The sequence below is a fragment of the Meleagris gallopavo genome, chromosome Z (assembly GCF_000146605.3).
Source record: "Meleagris gallopavo isolate NT-WF06-2002-E0010 breed Aviagen turkey brand Nicholas breeding stock chromosome Z, Turkey_5.1, whole genome shotgun sequence".
NCBI classification, from domain to species: domain Eukaryota; kingdom Metazoa; phylum Chordata; class Aves; order Galliformes; family Phasianidae; genus Meleagris; species Meleagris gallopavo.
The window spans coordinates 65277225-65297509 of NC_015041.2; the positions used below are offsets into that span (position 1 = coordinate 65277225).

The 20285-nt window shown below is 38.8% G+C and overlaps 2 protein-coding genes across 3 annotated transcripts; one reads left to right on the forward strand and one right to left on the reverse strand.

Annotated features, from left to right (window-relative positions):
• Nucleotides 1-936: 936 nt before the first annotated feature.
• On the forward strand, nucleotides 937-11255 carry LOC100546474 (general transcription factor IIH subunit 2). Of its 2 annotated transcripts, XM_010726218.3 has the most exons (15): nucleotides 937-1112; nucleotides 1202-1279; nucleotides 1756-1792; nucleotides 2278-2364; nucleotides 3162-3212; nucleotides 4353-4407; nucleotides 5001-5106; nucleotides 6134-6224; nucleotides 6345-6432; nucleotides 6994-7101; nucleotides 8271-8334; nucleotides 9130-9233; nucleotides 10155-10257; nucleotides 10547-10586; nucleotides 11009-11255. In XM_010726218.3, the coding sequence occupies exons 1-15, from the start codon at nucleotides 1057-1059 to the stop codon at nucleotides 11126-11128; spliced, it is 1188 nt and encodes a 395-aa protein (XP_010724520.1). In that variant the 5' UTR covers nucleotides 937-1056; the 3' UTR covers nucleotides 11129-11255. The 2 variants fall into 2 exon arrangements, with proteins under 2 accessions (XP_010724520.1, XP_010724521.1); XM_010726219.3 differs by lacking the exon at nucleotides 6994-7101.
• A 3885-nt stretch (nucleotides 11256-15140) lies between these two features.
• On the reverse strand, nucleotides 15141-20283 carry LOC100546622 (survival of motor neuron protein-like; the record flags this gene model as incomplete). Its single annotated transcript, XM_010726228.3, is given in 8 exon segments — nucleotides 15141-15733; nucleotides 16397-16482; nucleotides 17261-17371; nucleotides 17882-17953; nucleotides 19097-19143; nucleotides 19146-19239; nucleotides 19615-19788; nucleotides 20083-20283. Coding segments are annotated over 7 exon segments (756 nt in total), but the record flags the coding sequence as incomplete, so codon positions are not given.
• Between the last annotated feature and the right edge of the window lie 2 nt (nucleotides 20284-20285).

Sequence of the window (20285 nt, forward strand, 5' to 3'; positions counted from 1 at the left end):
CTTTATTGAGCTGGTCTTTACGATGATGCTTCTGAAAATCTTGGTGAGCTGACAGTACCTGCTTGTCTCAGTCCTGAGTATTACCTCTGGCAGATTGCATCAAGCTAATGCAGCTAGAACAAGTGTGCCATATTGTTTTTAATGATGACCATAAATAGAGTATAAGCTTGCTGCTAAGGGATCAATTAAGTAAATCTGAAAGAGCTTGAATTTGTAGAAATTCTTGTATAGTTTTTAATGTATTAATGAGTAAACTAATGTTTGCAGAGGATCTGGGTGCCGAATACTTGAGAAGGGAACTAGAAACAAACAGAATCAAGAAAGCACAGGTTTTCAGAGCATTTTGATACAGTTTTACATATTCCTTTATTAAAACTATGTATTTATTACTGATATGACATACTTCCTTAACAATATCCGAGTTTCAAACTCTGCTTGAAATCATCTCTTTTACACGGGCTGTGAAGTAGTGCACATTAAGCGTGCATATGCTGCATAAAGACTCCTGCTTGCCTTTGCTGATGCTTGTTTTTCTGTTGATTCGAGAGTTTGCAGTTCAGTTTATACTGAAGTAAGAATAGGAGAATCAGTTTTTTTCAGAACTGAAGTCCTGGAGAAGAAACGCTCAGGAAGATTTCTGACTGCACGCGTGGAGCCTGGAGAAGATTCGCTGGTATGTACTGGCTGCCTGTTGGTCCGCAGGTAGGGTAGTTGGTAAACTATGCTTAAACAACATACTTTCATTTCGTACGCTTTACGGAACAAATTGTTTTTGTTTCTGTAGGACCCCCCTGGGCACGTAGCCGCTACGGAGGAACGGAGGGCGCGCATGCCGGGCGCAGCCGGAGGATAATGGCTGCAGCACCGGACGGGGCGCAGCGGGCGCTTCCGGCTTGAGGGAGGGCACATCCGGCCTGGGGGAGAGCATATCCGGCCTGAGAGAGGGCACTTCCTGCGCGAGAGGAAGTACGTGTGCGTGTGTCCGCCGTGCTGCAGCTGTGCCCGCTCGCCGGCAGCGGAGCTTCGGTCCGGCTTTGTCAGAGCGGCGCCGGGGCCATGGACGACGAGCCCGAGAGGACTAAGCGCTGGGAAGGAGGCTACGAGAGGACGTGGTAGGTTTTCGTTTCCGTTCTTCACCTCGCTGTCGGCGCAGGACGAGGAGAGCTTTCAGGTGCTCAGCGGGAATCTCTCTTTTCCGTAGGGAAGTGCTGAAGGAAGATGAATCCGGGTCGCTGAAAGCAACCATCGAGGACATCCTCTTCAAGGCGAAGAGGAAAAGGTACGGTGCCGCGCCCCAGCCCTGGTCCTGTCGCCGCTGTGCTCGGTGTGCCTTGCAGCGATCCGAGCTGGGCGGCCAGGGTCTGCTCCAGAAACCCGCTGGGAGTTTTTGCAGAGGGCAGAGCGTGTTCTGTGTCACGTTGCCTGGAGAACAGCTAGATTAAAAGCATGGGCTTGCTTTGCTTCAGATTGCGTTGAAACAATCAGTGTCATATGAAACTGTACAGTGATGAACCTCGTGCAAGAAGTGTGTTCAGTTCATTGGGTTTTCTTCTGTTTAAGAGGCATGCAGTCCGTCCGTGATGAAAGGTTGATTGCAGTCTCACCTTTTGCCTCTTCTCAGTGGAAATACACATCCATGGCTCATGGATGCTTTCTATTTGCCAAAGGCCCAATGTTGGGTTAGTTCCAGACTTTTGTTTCAGCCCCCATTCCTTCACCTGCGTCTTACTTGAAACTTTCTGTATGTTTTGTCAGAATCTACGAACACCATGGACAAGTCCGGCTGGGAATGGTACGTCAACATCCTATGGCCATCCTGAGCCCACAGCAAATTCAGCAGAGGTGGCATGCCCAACTTGAAGCAGCCTGTGCTGACTAGACGTGCTTGAGAGCAGAGCTTGCACCTTCTCTCTCTCTGTTTTCTGAAGGCAGCAGGGTGGGCAGTGGAGCACCAGTTTTGTGTGTGTGCAGAGTGCACCTCACAGATGCAGCCAGCCAATGCGTGCTTAACTATGGATTTTTCTCCGTGTGAGAAATAAATAGCTTTCATGAATTGCATATTACAACATTGCTTCATGCAACACCAAGGTCTTCTAATAAAGACATTAAACGGGTGCAAACTGTAGCTGGCCTTCAAAGGAAAAGAGGAATGAATGTTTTTCAAGATAGATGGCCTTTTGTTCCATTTCAGAGGAGAAATGGGAAAATGCAAAAACTTGGTCCTTGTGTTAAAGCATAAACCTGTAGCAGAATTAACGTTTTGTGGTGATAATGCAGATGCGTCACCTTTATGTGGTTGTTGATGGATCAAGAACTATGGAGGACCAAGATTTAAAACCGAACAGACTTACTTGCACTTTGAAGGTATTTCTGTACTGAAAAATTACCTCTTTATTAATCCGCTCTCTTTCTGTAAATCACTTCCATTTTGCATTTAAAACAGTGACAGTCTCCTGCAACCAGATTTCTTACACAGACTCATCTCTCCTTCCATACCTACTGTTTTTTTCCCTTATTTCTGTTGCTGGCCAGTGATTTTCCTGGGGTGGTTTAGTTTCCCTTTTTTGAATTGTAAAAGCTGTGTAACTTCAGAATACGTTGCAGGAGCACTTCTATACAGCAAAGGCAGTGGAGGTCTTCAGCAGTGTGGAAACTAAGGTGAAATGATGGATGTAATATTGGATTGGAGAACAAACATTGAACGTTAAACATTTAACAGCCTTTTGTTCTTGGAACTGTGGTTTGAACAGATGCTAGGCAGGAGTTTGTATTGTTGCTTCAGATGGTAGACTTCAGACTTGAACTGTACACAGTGTTATTAGTGAAAGGTCATATACAATACAAAGCATTAAAATCCTGAGCTTTGAAGATTTTGTGCAGATTAATGCTTTTTGGTATGTCTTTGAAGTAACATAATACAGAGCTTCAGCATATGAACTGAATAAAATAAAACATTGCTACTATCTGGTACTGATTTGCATAGGTAACACTGGAGGGAGAACGGAAGAGTTTGGGCAAAGGGCAGCGAATGGCAGGGACAGGCTTATTTCCCCCTCCCTTATTTTTTTGATTGACCCAATTTGCAAATACTATAGCAGCAAATTATTACATGCGGAGCAAAACTGTATTTAGTTTTTAACAGTCTTATTTTTTCTTTATAGCTGCTGGAATATTTTGTTGAAGAGTACTTCGATCAAAATCCTATTAGTCAGGTGAGTGAAACCATGCAAGAAACAATGTCATGAGCAGATTTTTACGCATGTTTGAATTAGCAGTAATTAAAGATTTATTAAATACTTTTGTAGTAAAATCACAAGATCAGATTGTGTGATTGTTAATAGCACTTAATCAGCACTTTATCGTCAAAGGTCTCAGCCTGCTGCAGTCCTGCAAACCTCAAGGGGCATTTTGCTTAGGATCATTATTGTAGGGCCTCAAGAGAATTGACTTCTGTCAGTAGTGTCCCATACTGGCCAGAGTTCAGGTGAGGTCATTCTGGAACTTTTCAGCCATGATAGAATTCCAGACTGAAGATTCTGGTAGCTCTTAGATGAGGTCATAAGCCGGGCAGCAGGAATTCCAGGTGTGGTCAGGAAGTGCCCAACCATCCTAACTCACTGTGCTTGGGCAAAGACAGAAGTCCAGTGCTGGTTTACTCTGAGATTGCAGAGCCATCTGGGGGCTGCACCACCACTACTGCCCTGTGACTGAAATCACTCCATCTCTCCACAGAGTAGCAGTGTGGTCACGTTTTGCCTCTGTGCCTATGAATAAAGCACCTGTGTGTGTGTGTATTTCTTTGCTTTCATGTGCTCTGTTTAATTAACTGAAGGTTTATCTTGTCTTGAACCCTTTCTGCAGTGCAGGTTGGCAGTTGAAGGGTGCCAGGGTTTGAAAGATGTCAGATGAATGTAACCTGGTATCCTTCAAACCTTGGTGTATAAATCAGTATCTAACAAGAAGATAATATAGTATAATATAGCTAGTAAAATAATGATGGTATGTATTAGGTTCAGTGTTTCAGTTGGAGACCATCCAAGCAGGACTTCCCACCATCAGTCTTTCCCTCTGACTCTGTCCAGTACTTGTATTTCTTCACTACTGTAAGAGACAGTGGTGGGCATTTGAAGTCCTGTTTTCTGTGCTTGTTGTAGGTAGCTGAGATCAGAATCAAGGAGGAATCACTTGACTAAAGTCAGATTCGCTCCGATAGTCGTTGGTTGTTATTCCTGATGTAGCATAAAACCAAAAGACAAATCTTTGTGATTACAGGTGTAAAGAAAACATAGCAGAGATATAAATCAGCATACTTTTAAACTCATTAAATTTTGCTGTTTTCTTTCCCTCTCCAGATGGGCTTAATTGTAACCAAGAATAAAAGAGCTGAGAAGATGACAGAGCTTTCAGGTAGGGAGACAGTATCTTTTTTTTAAATTGCAGATCTGTTGGCAGTGCAGTTAATTTCTCAGTCTAGATGCCAGCTTCATATCTCCCAGTAGCTGTGCTTTCCTTGATGTTTGGCAAATTGTTGTGAAGCAAGATTTCTCGGGTTCTTGCTTTCTATCACCAACAAGAAATGTCTTCAGAGATGTGGTTATAAATGCTGTCTCTTTACCCATCTGAAGAGCTGAAGGAATTAGAAGAGTTTATTGGGGCTTAAGTAGTACTTTGAGGATATCAGGAAATTGAATTCCGTTTCTGCTGGAACAGTTGGTGAGACAATTCACTCTGTGACTGCTTTGTTTATGTGAAACACTTACTGATACATGATAATTTTCTGCCTTTTTGGCTTCTTGAAGTTTCTAGGGATGGAATACCTGTGATGTCTAGCTTTCTGCAAAAGACTACTTCTTAGATTGGGATCACTTCTAAGGGAAAACGTACTTAGAAGTGATGGTTTGAAAATTGTTGCTGTATAAGTGCACTTCTTAAAATATATAGCTTAATATTACATTTTTTTAAATTAGTTATTTCAGCTGAGCTGTTTTATTCATTTGCAGGTAACCCAAAAAAGCACATAGCTGCTCTGAAGAAAGCAGTGGATATGAACTGCCAGGGAGAGCCATCTCTGTATAATTCCCTAAATTTGGCCATGCAGACTTTAAAGTTAGTATGTAAATGGGGTTTTGTGTTTTCTTTGTTTTCTGTCATCAGGATAATGCAGATTGTGAATTTTTGAAGGGATGGAGTCAGTATTTAGTTTTTAACAAGTAGTGTCTTGCACTGCGCCGCTGTGAGTCTTCAAAAAGGTGGCTTTGGTTCCTCATACAATCCAAACTGTTAAGGAGTTACCTTCTAGACAGGTATTATATTCAGTTTTCTAACATAAGACGTTTCCATTTAGAGATGAGCTTCTTACAACAAGCATCTTAAGAAAAAAAAAAAGTAGGATGATTTTACATTGTGTATAAATATGATGATAGACCCTGCAGTGTGTTTTCAGTAGAGAACTAAGTTTTAAAGAAAGCAAGCTGAGGACTAACAATGTTAAGTGAACAGGAAAAGAAACCATATTGAATCACAGTAACCTGATTGAAGTTTTGACAGACTTCAGGAAGGTAAGATTTTGAGGTAGGATAGACTTAAAGATTTTATTTTTTGTCTGTATGTGTCATTTAGATCAAGAAAGCATTTGAAGAAAATGGTTTAGCAGCTAGTTTTGTTCTGGCAGCGTTTCTAGCTCTAAATCATAGTCAGTTTCACAAAATGTATTTCAAAAAGTGCTTCCAGGAGAGTTCTCAATTAAGAAGTAAGAGGAAAGGCTGGAGTTAAAAGCAGTAGATTTTCATCTATAAGAGACTTCTATTTTAAGAAGTTAGGAAGACTTACTGCAATGTTGCTAGTTTGAAGGTGAATTTTACTTGGGAGTGTGTGGATAAGGCATGGGGATAACATGAACATCATCACAATCAGATCACAGTTGTACAGTTGTGTACTGAGTGTTAGATACTGGGAAAAATTGGATTTTGGAAGGAGAAATTCCGAAACTCAGAATGAAGTTAGTAAAGTTTTTTGGGATTTTACAATCAACTTCCTTTCAGATCATTTTCTGATAATAGTACATTAAAGTCCTCGGGAACATTATCACATGTGTTGCCTTAATGTGAAGAAGTAAACTGTGTGCTTTCTTTAGGCACATGCCAGGACACACAAGCAGAGAGGTTTTAATAGTCTTCAGCAGTCTTACAACATGCGATCCAGCCAACATCTACGAGCTAATCAAGGTACAGAATCAAAGTTTGACTACTAGTTTTAGCCTCCAAGCTGTTAGACAGCTTGACAACTTCAGTCCTTCTTACTGCTCAGCGTACAAATCTAATCATTTTTTCTTTCTCCATACGAAGTGTTTGAAAGCAGTTAAGATCAGAGTGTCTGTCATTGGTCTAAGTGCTGAAGTTCGAGTCTGTACAGTACTGACCCGAGAAACTGGAGGTATGTATATGAAGGTCTGTAATGGCACTGATCAAATGCATCTTAAATCAAAATTAAATAACTAGTTTTTTTTCTTTAACGCATCTTGGCGATAAAGAATAAATAGTCTGTTCTAGCAGGAGGTATAAGGGCTTCCCCATTCTGTGACATACAGAGTGTTCAGTGAAATAGTGTGTGCTGGTAGTTGTATCTTTGGAGAGAAGAAATACATGTCTTAAAACAGGATTCTACATAAAACTGCTTGATGTGGAACGTGATACAATGTGTTCGTATCATTTATTACATCAGTGGTAATTCTTACCATGTAACTGGCGATGCAGCTGAGGGCCTTCACTTACAAGTGAACATTCTATTGTATTAATGTTAAATCTTGTTTTCAGTAGTATTCACAGGGATGTTTTCTTTTTGGATTAAAAAATATGTATTTTTTTTTAGTACCGAAGTTGTTTTTTTTTTCTTTTTAATACACAAATGTTATTTTCTATTAATTGGAGAACATTTCCCTTGTCTTCTTGCCCATAATGCATAATATGAGAGTAAGGCATTTCTTTGTCATGGCAGGAACATACCACGTTATTTTAGATGAAAGTCATTATAAGGAACTGCTGATGCATCATGTTAGCCCTCCACCTGCCAGTTCAAGTTCGGAGTGCTCCCTTATTCGAATGGGTAGGGTATGGTTTTGGTGCAAAATCTGCAAACCTTCTGTCTTTTTCTGTCTTTGTGTCTTTTATGTGAAAACAAAGCAAGTGGTTAGAAGCATAATAAAGGTATTATATGATTTATTTTTTTTAGTGGGTTAGCTATTGTTTTGTTAAGTATACTTGTAATTATTGAATGTTGTTCCTACAAAGTAGCAGACTTTTTTAAAAAAAGGGCTTCTAACAAAGGAGACAAATTGCTCAACTGCATCTTTAGCAGGAAGGTGAATAACAGTGCCTGTGTAGCAGTTGTTGTAAATGTAATATTTAGAAAAATGAATGATGAAAAACTGCGTTGTTTCTCCCTCCGTTTTTACTCCCACAGAAGACAAATATTATGAGATGAATTGGCTTTAAGGCTGTTTTGCACATGCTTGTTAGGAAGCACATCACAATGGTGCACATCTAAGCAGGTGGATTAGGTACCTTTTCTTCTCCTGATGTATTTCTCAATAAATTTAAGCCTAGAGTTAAACTGGAATAGTAGCACTAATGCCACTGTTTAGAGCATTGACTTCTCTCTTTCATCCATCCATTTTCACAGAAGGAATATATCTGTGTGTTTGTGTATGTCTCTGTGTGTATAAATAAATAAACTGGATACTTGAGATGAGCTGTAAAACCATCTGGCATAGAAAGACAAATGCTTTTTAGCCTTCATAAAGTCCTATAGCATAGTGGTTGATGAGACTGTGCTTGAAAGGAGATTTTACACTTAATGTCTTCATATTATTTTCCCTGTAGTAGAAATTGCTGTTCAAGTGTACATTTATGTTGTACACTAGCAAGCACTTTGTTGAGACTTCTCAGTGAAAATCTTACTTTTGTTTGCTCCTTCTAATTTCTTACCATTGCACATCATTTTCTTTTTAAGCTTTTTATTCAAAAACTAGCTCCAGTAACTTAATAGGAAGCTTATGGGGAAAAAAGAATATCAATTATGGGAAATACAGTGAGGGATTTATAGTGAACGTAGGTAGAGACTTTTAGGAAAACTTGTTTCTTGGTGAGAGTGTTTTAATTCTCATAGTAGCAAACAAAAGAGATGTTTTGCATGATATTTGATTCTCCATAACCATTAAAACTGAAAGATTATTTTTGTTTAAAATCAACAATAGGAAATGCTTTTCTCTTCAGGTTTTCCTCAGCACACCATTGCTTCCCTTTCTGACCAAGATGCAAAGCCATCCTTTAGCATGGCGTAAGTAGAGTTGATGAGAATTCAGTGGGCTGACCAGAACTGAAGGTTATGCAGTAATATGTATCAAATCTGCTCTTCAATGAAAATACTGCAACATAACATGAAAAAGAACTAGCAAGCACTTTGTTGAGACTTCTCAGTGAAAATCTTACTTTTGTTTGCACTTCCACTCTGTGGCCATTGTTACCTCTTTAAAATACGATTTATAAAATTCACATTAGTTTATTTTTTTGAAGGTAGAAAATGGCTTTTAGATATGTTTATTGATACTGCCAATTTTAAAGACATTTCTTTGTTAAAATATTTCCATCCTTACAGAGAAAAATTGATAAAGAAGAGCATTCTCTGTAGTAAAGTTTTTTTTCATTTTCTTACTAACCTGGCTTTAAAAAGATGTTTAGAACGGGAACCTCGTTTGCTTAATGTGCTGGTCCCTGTAATGAAAGGAATTGTAGTTTTAAGTTTTAGAAGAGCCTGAGTTTTTAGAACAGTCTGCTCTTTGAAAGAGTAAGTACTGACATGCATCTTAGTCAGTAAAGAATGTTGTGGGGAAGCAAAAATATTAGTACAAGCATCCTTAATAATTTTTTTTCCAAAGTTTGACTCCTTTCTGTGGGAATACTTGGTCTTTGCTTTATTTTTGTATGAATGTGTGGTTACTGAATACTTCCATACACTTTGAAGTGGTGTGTAGAAGCTGCTGAAAATTAACTGTTTGTTAAGAGAAGTGTTTGTTCAGTTATACAGTAACACGGTGTTACCTCTTAAGCACTTCATTGACTTCTTCTGTTGTAGACAACTGGAAAACAACAGTGAGCCATGTCTTACACTGGATGGGTACTTCTGTCCTCAGTGCAGAGCCAAATACTGTGAACTTCCTGTGGAATGCAAGATCTGTGGTGAGTAACAAGAGCAGGTGAGCACATGCATTATGTGCTTATGATGAGAAAGTTAAGGAGTGTTAAAATACAGCCGTGCTCAGAAATTACAGGCCAGCCCTACTTAATTTCTGTGTTCTGCAATTTCAGCTTCATGCAAGGGACTTTCAGAACTGCTGTTGTAAACCTGTATGATACTGTTTACTGTGAATAATCATGTGCCTGTTGCTGAAGTCCTTGTGAGTGCACAACTGTGACTGGCATCACTGAGCCTAGATGCAGCATGTGTGTATCTTGTTAAGTTTCACAGAACATATCTTTGCCATAATTACATAAAAAAAAAATGTTGTTGCTGTTCTTGATTCCTGGCATCAAGGTGATGGTGGAAAAGAAAGGCAGGAACACTGGAAATACTTGCTAATAAGAATACGTTGTATATCAAAACGTAACAAGCTGTAGGCATTTTACTACCTGACATCAGTGAGTAGTACACCTGGTTGTTCATCAGAATGGAACAAGTAACTGCCAAGCTCCCAAGCTGTGGGAAGGATGGGTTTGTTGTATTAAGGACGTTGACAGAGATATTTGCACAACTGCAGGATTTGTTTGCAGTGTCTGTAACTCCTGGCTTACAGACCTTTTACTGATAGAAGTTGCTTTCAGGGAAACTAAACTAAGAGTTGGGATGGAATAAAAGCATAATGAGAGGGAGGAAGGGAAAGAGGAAACTCTCCTCACCGGCCACCTAGGAGGAGAAGCAGGATTTGCAAGACAGAAACCTCTGCTGAAGCCTCTACTGAAGGCTGCCTTCTTCAGTACTTCTGAAAATTGAGTTAATCCTTCTAATTAGAATTCTGGGCAAAATAAAGGAGTTATGTGTTTATTAGCTGTCTCTTACAGTAATATTGGTATCCTTTTTTTTTTTTATTTATTTATTTGCAGGTCTTACACTAGTGTCTGCACCTCATCTGGCTCGGTCTTACCACCACTTGTTTCCTTTGGATGCCTTTCAGGAACTTCCGCTGGAAGAATATCAGGGAGAACGGTATGAAGTGATACTTGTGATAATAACTCTACCTTTGATAATACAATTGTTTGGTTTTTTTTCTCCTTCCTGGCAATGGCTTCCATACTGCTAGAGAGGCTGTTAAATATTTGGAGATTTTTGATCACTTCCAGGAAAAAAGTGTTTGTAGTTACATTAGCAGTTATCTGCCTATTCAGTTAAATACCTGAAACTGTCCTAGAAATAATTGATGTGTGGGATATGTTTTTAAACACCATTATATATTATCTTGTAACTTTTCAATTTAAAAACACAATTTTGTTTCTAGATGTTGTCAAGGCTGCCAAGCAGAAATCAAAGATCAAAATGTAAGTACAGTGGAATGTGCATGGAGAGGTGCCACAAGTAGAAGCAGTCCAAGAGTCAGTCATAAAAAGTACTCTTCTAGAGGCCAAAAAATAATACTTGCAGTGTTATGCTCTGCTAAATAGAGTTCTCTGTCATAGTTGTGCCTTTGAGACTTCAAAGTCTATACAAGTGTGGGCAAGCATTTCCTAGACTTACATGGATAAGGTTCCACTCTTAAGCATGTGGAAGCAGTGACTCAAACTCAACCCTTTTGACATAGTTGCTCTTTGAAATCCAACTGAATTAAGGTTTCTTTTGGATATACATTGCAAGCAATATCTATTCCATCTGTATTTACTATCTTGATGATGACTGTTGCTCTACTGTAATGTGTTGGTGGGTAATTTTCTTCTAATTTAACTTGTTTTTCTACCTTTTCCAGGTTTATGTATGCAAAACGTGCAAGAATGCATTTTGTGTGGAATGTGACATGTTTATTCATGATTCCCTGCACTGCTGTCCTGGCTGTATTCACGAGCACCCTGCTCCCGTATCAGTATGATGTCATCTTTTTCAGAGATGATTGTGTAAGTTTAATTCTTGTGTAAATCTGTGTTTTTATTCAGTGTCACGGGTTATCCTTATATATAAACCCGTGACAGGGGGACACAAGCCCAGGAAAAAAAAAAGGACCAGTTTTAACAAAAGAAACACAGAGGCAACGATCTGAGGAGGATGGATAATTTACTGCATCTAACTAAACTGAACAAAACGAGAGAGACAGGAGTATCAAAAACAAAAGTCAGACCACGACAGTGCGAGGGAAGCACCTGCTTTCTCTGCGGCGAGCTGAGATGGAGAGGCAGCCACTGCGCGTCCTGTCTGCAGCTCCACCACTTCCTCTTCCTGACAAGTCTTCTGGGGATGCCATCCCCTCCCCTCCTAATCAGGATACTCAGAGTCCACAACAGTAAACGGAACCGGAACATTAACTTGTTAACTCCACATGATGTTCTGATGTGGAATACTGACAACAAAAAAAAATCACGAAACCGCAACATTCCACCCCTTATTCCACATCATCACATCATGTGTAACATATATGTACATATGAACAAACAGAAATTAACGTGCATTACGTGAGGACACATGCCAAAAGTATTTTGTTATGTTTACATAGTTTATTTTGTTGATCGTCATCTTCCGTTCCTGGAGAGGAGTCTCACCTGTGTTCCCTTTGTCTGTAATGGTTTCCTTCTTGCATTCCCAAGGATTTCTCTTGGCAATCAAGGTTATGCAGCTGTGTTCTCTCAGAGCAGGGTCTCACAACCCTGGTTGGCAGCAAAGCCAAAGGGTGGAAGAATATTACAGGAAGAATGGAGTGTGTGGGTGACATTACAAATGAAGTCTTCCCTGGACAGATCAAAGAATTTTGATGGAGTGAAAAAACAGAACCAGGACCTCTTCTGCTATGAATTGCCATTGTAGCTACTGATGCTTGCTGGTTCCTGGGCAACTCAGTTTGAACTAAATAATAATTACTAAGGGGTTACAACTGGGCTTATTCTTGTTCTATAAAACTTATAAAGAAACTTTGATGAGAAATTCTGTAGGAACTGGTAACAGCTGCATTTGAAAGGAGGACAATGAATACACTTTGTAGTTTGAGAAGAGTGTTGAACATCAGCTTAGCCTGACAAAACTGTCATCAACACAAGTTAGGATTTACGGACTGTCCATACGCTGAGGCAACGAACAGCACAGTATTTGTCAGCTACGTCTTCCTTTTGTAATTTGTGAATATAAATCAAATCCCTTAGCAGGTTGAAGTCATTTCTATGCAAATGAAACATAAGTAAATTATATCATTTTGTGAAAATACAGGATGATTTTTAAACACACTTTGGGAAACTGCAGATGTATGTCAGTGGCATACAAGCTGCCACATGTATATGCTTTTGTATAGAAAATGAAACGAAGCTGAAATAACCTTCTGCAGTGTTGTCTTCTGATGTTTTGTTCTTCCTTGTACTGAGGCCATTTCAATGGTTTTGTCAATACCTGAGTGGATTTCTGAGGGAAGAATTCCTGCACAGTGAATGCTGAACAACAACACTGATATGCAAGCATAGAGCTAGCAGCTCAGGAGTAAATTTTCTATAGTAGCAAAGTGCCCAGAGGCTTTACCAGCCCTCTGCTGTGTATAGCTGCTCCCTAGAAGTGGCCAAACAATTTAGGTTCTTTGCATGTATCAGATGATGGTGTTAATCTTGAAGGCAATAAAGTTTTAGTGCCCCAAAAACATAAATTCATAGTACTGAAATAGTGAAGAAAACATTAAAAGTTATAGCTGCCAGCTTATTAATGAAGATATTTGTTCATTCTTTGCATTCACTAACAAGTTCATTTAACTGAAAGTGATCATGACTGTTTCTGGGAGGAAGTCCCAGACCCTCAGCTATGGCCAAAGCACAGCCTCTCCTGTCTGAAATTCTTCAGAAACAGAGCTCTCTGCTGTCACCTCCTAGCGATGTGCAGGAGGGGTCTGTGAGCATCTCAAGGTTTCACTGCACTTGTGTCAAATACACAAATAAAATGGTACTGCTTTTTTTGATGTAACAGATTACTGTGGGTCAGTTGTACTTTTTGAGGAGACAAGAGGGGAGTTTTGGCAATGTATATCATAGAATGGTTAGTTTACATCTCACCACGTAGATGTAGAGATGAGATCTCTAGTTGCTAGAACTAATGTACTACCACAATATTTATTGAATACTTATTCAGGACAATCTCAAAACAATTCATAAGTAAGCTAGGGAAAATGATTTATTTCAGTCATATCATCTTCCTTTATTTTTGACATTTATTTTTAGTGATTTGATGTTGAGAGACCCATCTTCTAAGTAGGCTGACCGTAAAGCAAACATGAAAAGCAAATGTAAGTGGTGCACAGGCATAGAAGGGATTATATCAAACTCAGTATCCTGCAGGTGCACAAAGCTGGTCTCAAGGGATTGCATAAGATAGGATTGTATTTGCTTTGTCTCTGTAAGCTCATAAGCATGCTGACATCCTTTTAATAAAGATTAACATTATAACTCCCATTAAACTCTCCTGTATTTTTATCGGTCTCGTTATTATTTGGTATTAAAATACTTAATGAATTGAGTTCAAAGTTACACTTTTTCCAACTTAATAGGAAAAACTTATTAGAATTTATTTTTGAAGTCCTCAGCTTCTTTGTGTATGGATTCATTTTTCAGATGTGTTTGGAGCATCTTCAAATCTTACTGATTTCTGCTTATTTTTTGCAGGGAAAGGTGCAAGCTCTGGAGGTTTCCAGAAAGCTTTACAACCTTTCTCTGTTACAGCATTAAAGAAACAGGCAGGAATTTTAAAACACTGAATAACAGTCCTGATTTAAAAGAGATGAACTTGTGTCCTATGTTGACATGCCAGATCCAAGTCAGTCCATCAACAGTCAGAGCTTTGGTCCCATGTTTTTCTTGACTGCCTGGCCTTCTGACAATAAGAATGCAGAATAAGAATGGCTCCTTGATGAAGAGAAATTTAAAGCATTTGATCTAGAATGTTTAACTGAAACAGAATCCCTAGCCTAGGAGTTAAAAGTTATCTTGGCAATGGCTCTTGCCACGTTTACCTACTGTTTAAGACAGACAAAAATGTTTGAAAGTGTTTTATTTTTTCCCCCTTGCTGTATGATAAACTACTGTTCCTGCATTGCAAATAAACACATTCTGTAGAAACATTTACCACAATGAAATATACTGGTCTCTTCTACAGCAGCAAGATTATAAGAGAAAGAAGGGAGTGAAAATAAATAGAATCAATACAAATTGAAAAAAGTTAGCTGCCTTAAGTAGTTACAGATTGTAATTGATACCTTCAGTTGAAGGAATGTATAATTCTGCTAAAATAATTTTTTATTTCTATTCAGTTCTTGTGCTTGTAATGAAATTAATTATGCAAATAATTTACCATGAAATAGAAATCATAAGACTGTGTATAACAGGAGTGAACTAAACATAATGCTGGATGTCAGATTTTACTAGTGCTAAAAATTGACTGAGACCACTTGTAACTTTATTCCAAATATTACCACAGGACTAGCTATAGAAGTGGATGGCAGCTGTCTTCCTTCAGCAACAAGCAGCTGATGAACCACTGATTTAGAACCTCAGTATCACTGTGAGCAATCTTAATTTCCTTTCCCAAGACAATGAAAGAAAAACTTCCTGAAGCCACTTTGAAAGCTTCACAGGGAAAGGAATGTAACAGTGTTTGAAAACTACACTGGGCTACTTTTCCCATAATAGAAACTGCTGACATTAATTAAATTATTGTTCAGTTTTGTGCCCAGAGCTTCCACTCCCAAGAACTACAATGGTAGGGGCCAAAATGTTAAGTCCACAATTTCAATTACCTCCTACTAAAACACTTGGTTCTACTACAGTACCACAGGAAAACCAGTAAAACACATCATGAAGTCATACCAGAACTTCAGCAGTTCATTCAGGAGAAAGTGAACAAAGGGAAAACCAAGATGTCTAATGTAGAAGTTCAAAAAGCAGAACTTTATTAACAGGCATGTCAAACAGAAAAGGAGCCTCTCCAACTGCCATACACAGCAGACCCCCGAAACAAGACAACTCTTGTGAAACTTAAAGGCATACCATTTTCAGGTCATTGCCATCAAAAACTACAGTAACACAAACTGCTGTCATAAACGTGTCCTAAAACAGTATGCTGCAATTGCTATTCAGGTGTTACCAGTCAGATGAAAGGTCTAAGGAACACAACATTAATAAAGGATAACAACAACAACAAAAAAAATCACCAAAACCCACACTTTATGGATTTATTATTTTGTTTCAAGAAAGTAAAAACACTTCATTGCAGCAATACCTTCTAAATGCGTATGCCAAAACGTCTTCAAGAAATAGCTTGTTTCAGTGCATATACAATTCCTAGCCTGAAGTAATTTGTCTACTTGTTACCATGGGCAGATCACTGTTAAAAAACAAAGATTCATCATCTTTGCTAAAATTCTGATCTTCACCATCACCCAGTGCACAAGTGATAAACATCTCTCAGACACAAGCATTTGTACCTGTCTTCAGGAAAGACAGGAATTAGTAGATCAGATCTAAAAAACAAAACAGAAACAATAAAACAACAACAAAAGAACTACTCCTCTGCACAGAAATAGCATGCTTATCACAGAAATATCAGAAAATGTACTCTCAAGAATGTAGTTTTGCCCTATAAGGAACCAAAAAATATATTGGAAAGTTCTAAATAAAAGATTACAAAAAAAACACAAGCACTGAAGTTGTAAGAACAGAACAGGTCAGAAGTGAGAGCCCTAAATGCTGACTTTGTCCAGAAAACAAAGTGCAGTCACACATCTAGCCACACAGGCTAGAAACGGTTGCTTTTTAAAATACATACATAAATATGAAAATTATATTTTATCATTTCACTTAACAAAATTTAAACAATAAGTAGATATGGTGACAACAGTTTAAGTCAACCATCCTGTTAAACCTGTGCAGAGGGATACAGCAGTTAGTTATAGCTCTCATCACAGCACTTAAATACTATCCTTCATTCTACCCAAGAAAATAACATTCCATTGGTGCTAGGCAAAGGAATGAATTCTCACAGAAACTGTCGTTACAGAGAGCCATGAAAGCAGGTGGAATTCCTGAAGCCCAACCTTTTTGCATAGAATCAAATGCTTTCCAAGAGCTAAACAGATTTTCAGGTGAGAGTGTATCTTCACTTAGTGCAAAATTACCATACTTACAATCCTTCAAAAGAGTGATGGTTATTCAGTTATTTTAAATAGGCTTCTCTCTCTAGGGCCACTTCCATTCGACTCTGTTTTAATCCCTGTAGAACACAATTTAGGTAAAGCTTTTATTTCCCCGTAAAAACAAGATTTTTTCAGTCCTTTACAAACCAAGAATAGTATTTAACTGCAGATGAGACCCAGAGAGTTAAAAAGGACTGAAACTAAACTATGTGTCTCCATTTTGTACTATGCCTCTACAGAATAATTAGAAACATGCGTTTCTTGTATTAAAAGTGTATTAAAAGAAATCTTTGGTTATAACCCAAAGAAATTCTATTCATTTGAAGATACCCTGAGGAGCTAAATCCCCATTCCTAACTGTCTGAATATCAAGAGTTAAATTCCTCCTATAGTTCTCTTCCATCATTAACCATACAAAGAACAGAAATCAGCCCTCCACACTGTGCATTTTCAACAGCAATGCTGACTGCTTTTGCTAGGCCTCCAAGCATCTGAAACAATTACTAATGAACAAAGTGTCTGGAAAATGCCAGATCTGATGCCAAATGGGATACTACCAATCTAAAAAAAAAATACACAGAAAACCATATTTGGATATAGAAGGTTACATTCATATTTGCTTCACCTGCCTACAAACACAGAACCTGTTCCTTCAATACTGATACAAAACACTGGTTAGAAGAGTGCTTAATGGGATTTTAAGTAGAAAAAAAAATTGAACAAAACCAAGCTGACCAAACACTTGGGCTCACTTGACTGCAATTCCAAGGTAAGAATATGCACACAATGTAAAATAACCTTACGTCTAACAGTACAACAGTATTACATACATTTCCAGATAGAAATAGTACGTACCAGATAATACCCAGTGTGATAACCACTCATATACCAAGCTATCAACATGCTCCCCAATGCTTCATCGTCCTCAGTAGAATCTGGCCCCATAGGTGGTGGAGGAGGAATCAACTAAGAAATCACAAAGAAAAATCCAAGTTGTCTTTGTTTCAATTAGTTATATCCCAGGTTAGATAGCAACAAACTCTAAAAGATCAAAATATAAAACTAAAAACCAGGAATATATCCTCAGTGCATGCCCTGAAATGGAACCAAGCGAGGCAATCTTTTCAGGAAACATTTAGCTTCCAAAGCCTAGAAGAAACATGGCTCCTGTAGTTTGGCTGTTCAGGTGTTTAATTAGGCAAAAATATTTATCTATATCAATGAAACACTGTTACTTAAAAAGAAAGGTGTAGTTTCTTGAAGTATCCTCTCTTTGTATTCCTACCAACAGCTTCCCTATCACAAAAATAAGTAATGATCAGGCTCCATACATGAGATCCTTGTGATAGGTATAATTTAATGCATTACCAAATATCCAGAAAATACAGACTTTAACACAGAAATGAGTTCTAAAAGACAGGTGATCAGGAGACTCAGTTGGAAAGTTTGAGATCATAAGTATTCATCTTCACTTACCGGTGGTCCTGGTGGAAAGGGTGGTGTCCAGCAGGATAAGAATGGTGGAAGTGTTCTGAATTTTGATCCATGCTATATTGAAAAAATTCAATAGTGCAATCAGATAGAAATTGAAGGTATGAAGATTTTATTTAACAGAAGCATCTGAAGCAACTCAAAACCGTAAACTCAAGGCAATGTATCTCAGCAATTTAATCACTGCAATAAGAACACACATTTCTGGGGAGCATTCCATGACTAGAAAAGTAAAACTTATATACACAGCGAGGTAAACAGAGCTGACAAAGATTTACACAAGGTTTTTTAAAAAAAGTTTTTAAAAAAACAGAAATAAATGTTTGCACTCTCACATGAAGAGGCTATCCTTATAGGCATACACATAACTTCTCTGCTCCTATGTGGCTGACAAGTGCTAGCTGAAATTACTAAATTCAAGGTGCCATTTCCATACTGCTAATGAATCTATTTCTTTAAGGAGAACTAAAATACAGTAGGAAAAAACCAAACAACTTTAGAATGAAATCTTTCACAAATGCCAATTTTTTAGGAAACGCAGTGCAGTGTATAACTACACTTTTATTTAAGACTCCTCCAGAACAAGGAAACTGGAGATCCTACCAAAAACCTCAGATAAGCCACTTGAGAAGCTACAGCAGAGACCTTTTTTGACACCTATATATCACTTTCGCTGCCTTCAATGTTGTATAAAATAAAAATACACCAAGTGGCTTGTAAAGGTGCAGTCTTAAAAGATTAAGAGTGCTGTTGCTAACAGCATTATCACAGTCCACAGAACAGCAACCTTCTTCTTTCAAGTTACTAGGCAGAAGTTCTGCAGAAGAACTACATAGTAGCTGCATTACTTGAAAATTACCCATGAGTGCTAACAAGCAAGTTCACATATCCACTCTCAAAACGCTGTTCCTTTCCTTCTCAGGCAATCACTACAGTGGTAAGGCACTGCAACTGACTTCCATCAGTCATGGCACCTTGGCACTGGAGAATTCAAGGAGTGTTTGGACAATACAATCACATATTGGGTCTGATGTTTGAGTGGTCCTATGTGGAACCCAAATTTAAACTCCAATCCTTGTGGGTCCCTCCTCAACTCAGGATATTCTACGATCCTATGAAAAATATTACCTTACTATCTCAGAATTTAGACACCAGTTTTAACAGCAATGTAGGAATTGTTTCAGATGATGCTTAGCTTACCCTTCCCAAGCCTGGAGGTGTTGGTGGTATGGGAAACCGTAAGTTTTAGGAAAGAATCTTGCTTTTGTGCAGTTACTTCCATTTTGATGTGACTGGGAAGATTTTTCACTTTCATCTGTTGAATACAGACTCTCGTTTTCATTCTAGAAGACCAAAACATTTTTATGAGATACACACAGTAGGAAATCGCAGAAATCAACTTCACCGTGAAAAAGTAGAGGAAGTGCTGTCCACATCTTTCCCCCCATCTAGGCCTCCCAACCCTCTTCAGGGAGTATCTCAATCTTATCTGTTCATCATTTTCAATGTATTTTCTCCCACCCGTAAATTTCTTATTCCCACTTTCTACCATGCTGACTTCAGGAAATAAGGGGAGACTTATCATGGCCTCCATCTGTGTATGTCCCTTCACAAGGGAACTAGGTTTCAATTCTCACATAACCCATCTGGTCACTGCAGCGGTGCCAAAAACACTGAAAAAACACCCTTCATCTCCCTGGAATTCCCCACTTATTTACTGTTTCATCGCTAGCTGGAGGGAGTAGATCAGCCAGGTTCTGTTCCTCCTTATTTCCATATCCGGTGTAAGTAACAACACATGTACCCCTCTTCAGGTTTACGGAGGCAATAGTTGCTGGGTAGACATTACCATCCTCAGACCAAACAGCGTTACAGCTGTCACCAACTTTCCACTGCAACAGAAGTGAGAAAGCCAAGTAAGAACCTACACCAAAAAAATCACAGGGAACAAATCCTTTTCCTAAACTACTTTTTTTTTTTTCTCTCAACCATGAGAACGATGTGCCTTACCCAGGAGTTTTTCCCCAGTGAAAACGTGATGTAAGAGCTACCTACAGCTGAGGTCTGTCACACCATTTCCACCCCCCTGTTACTTCCAAGGTAATAACAGCAAGCTCGTTTTTTGAGTACCGCTGCAAAGCACAACCTGCAGTACAGACATCATCACAATCTACAAGAAAGCTGACCTGTTTCAACGACACGCCGTTGCTCTTGTTTCTGTTCCTGTTCTTTTTGCTGTTTTTCCTTTTCATCCCCGGCCGCTGCTCCTGTTTATCCGAAGGCTCTGAGCAGTCCCCGTTCTTTAAAGCATTCTTAACGAAAGAAAAGGAAAGTAAACCACAAGAAACACAGCACGGTGGCTGGGCAGCCCAGTGCCGAGCGATGCGGC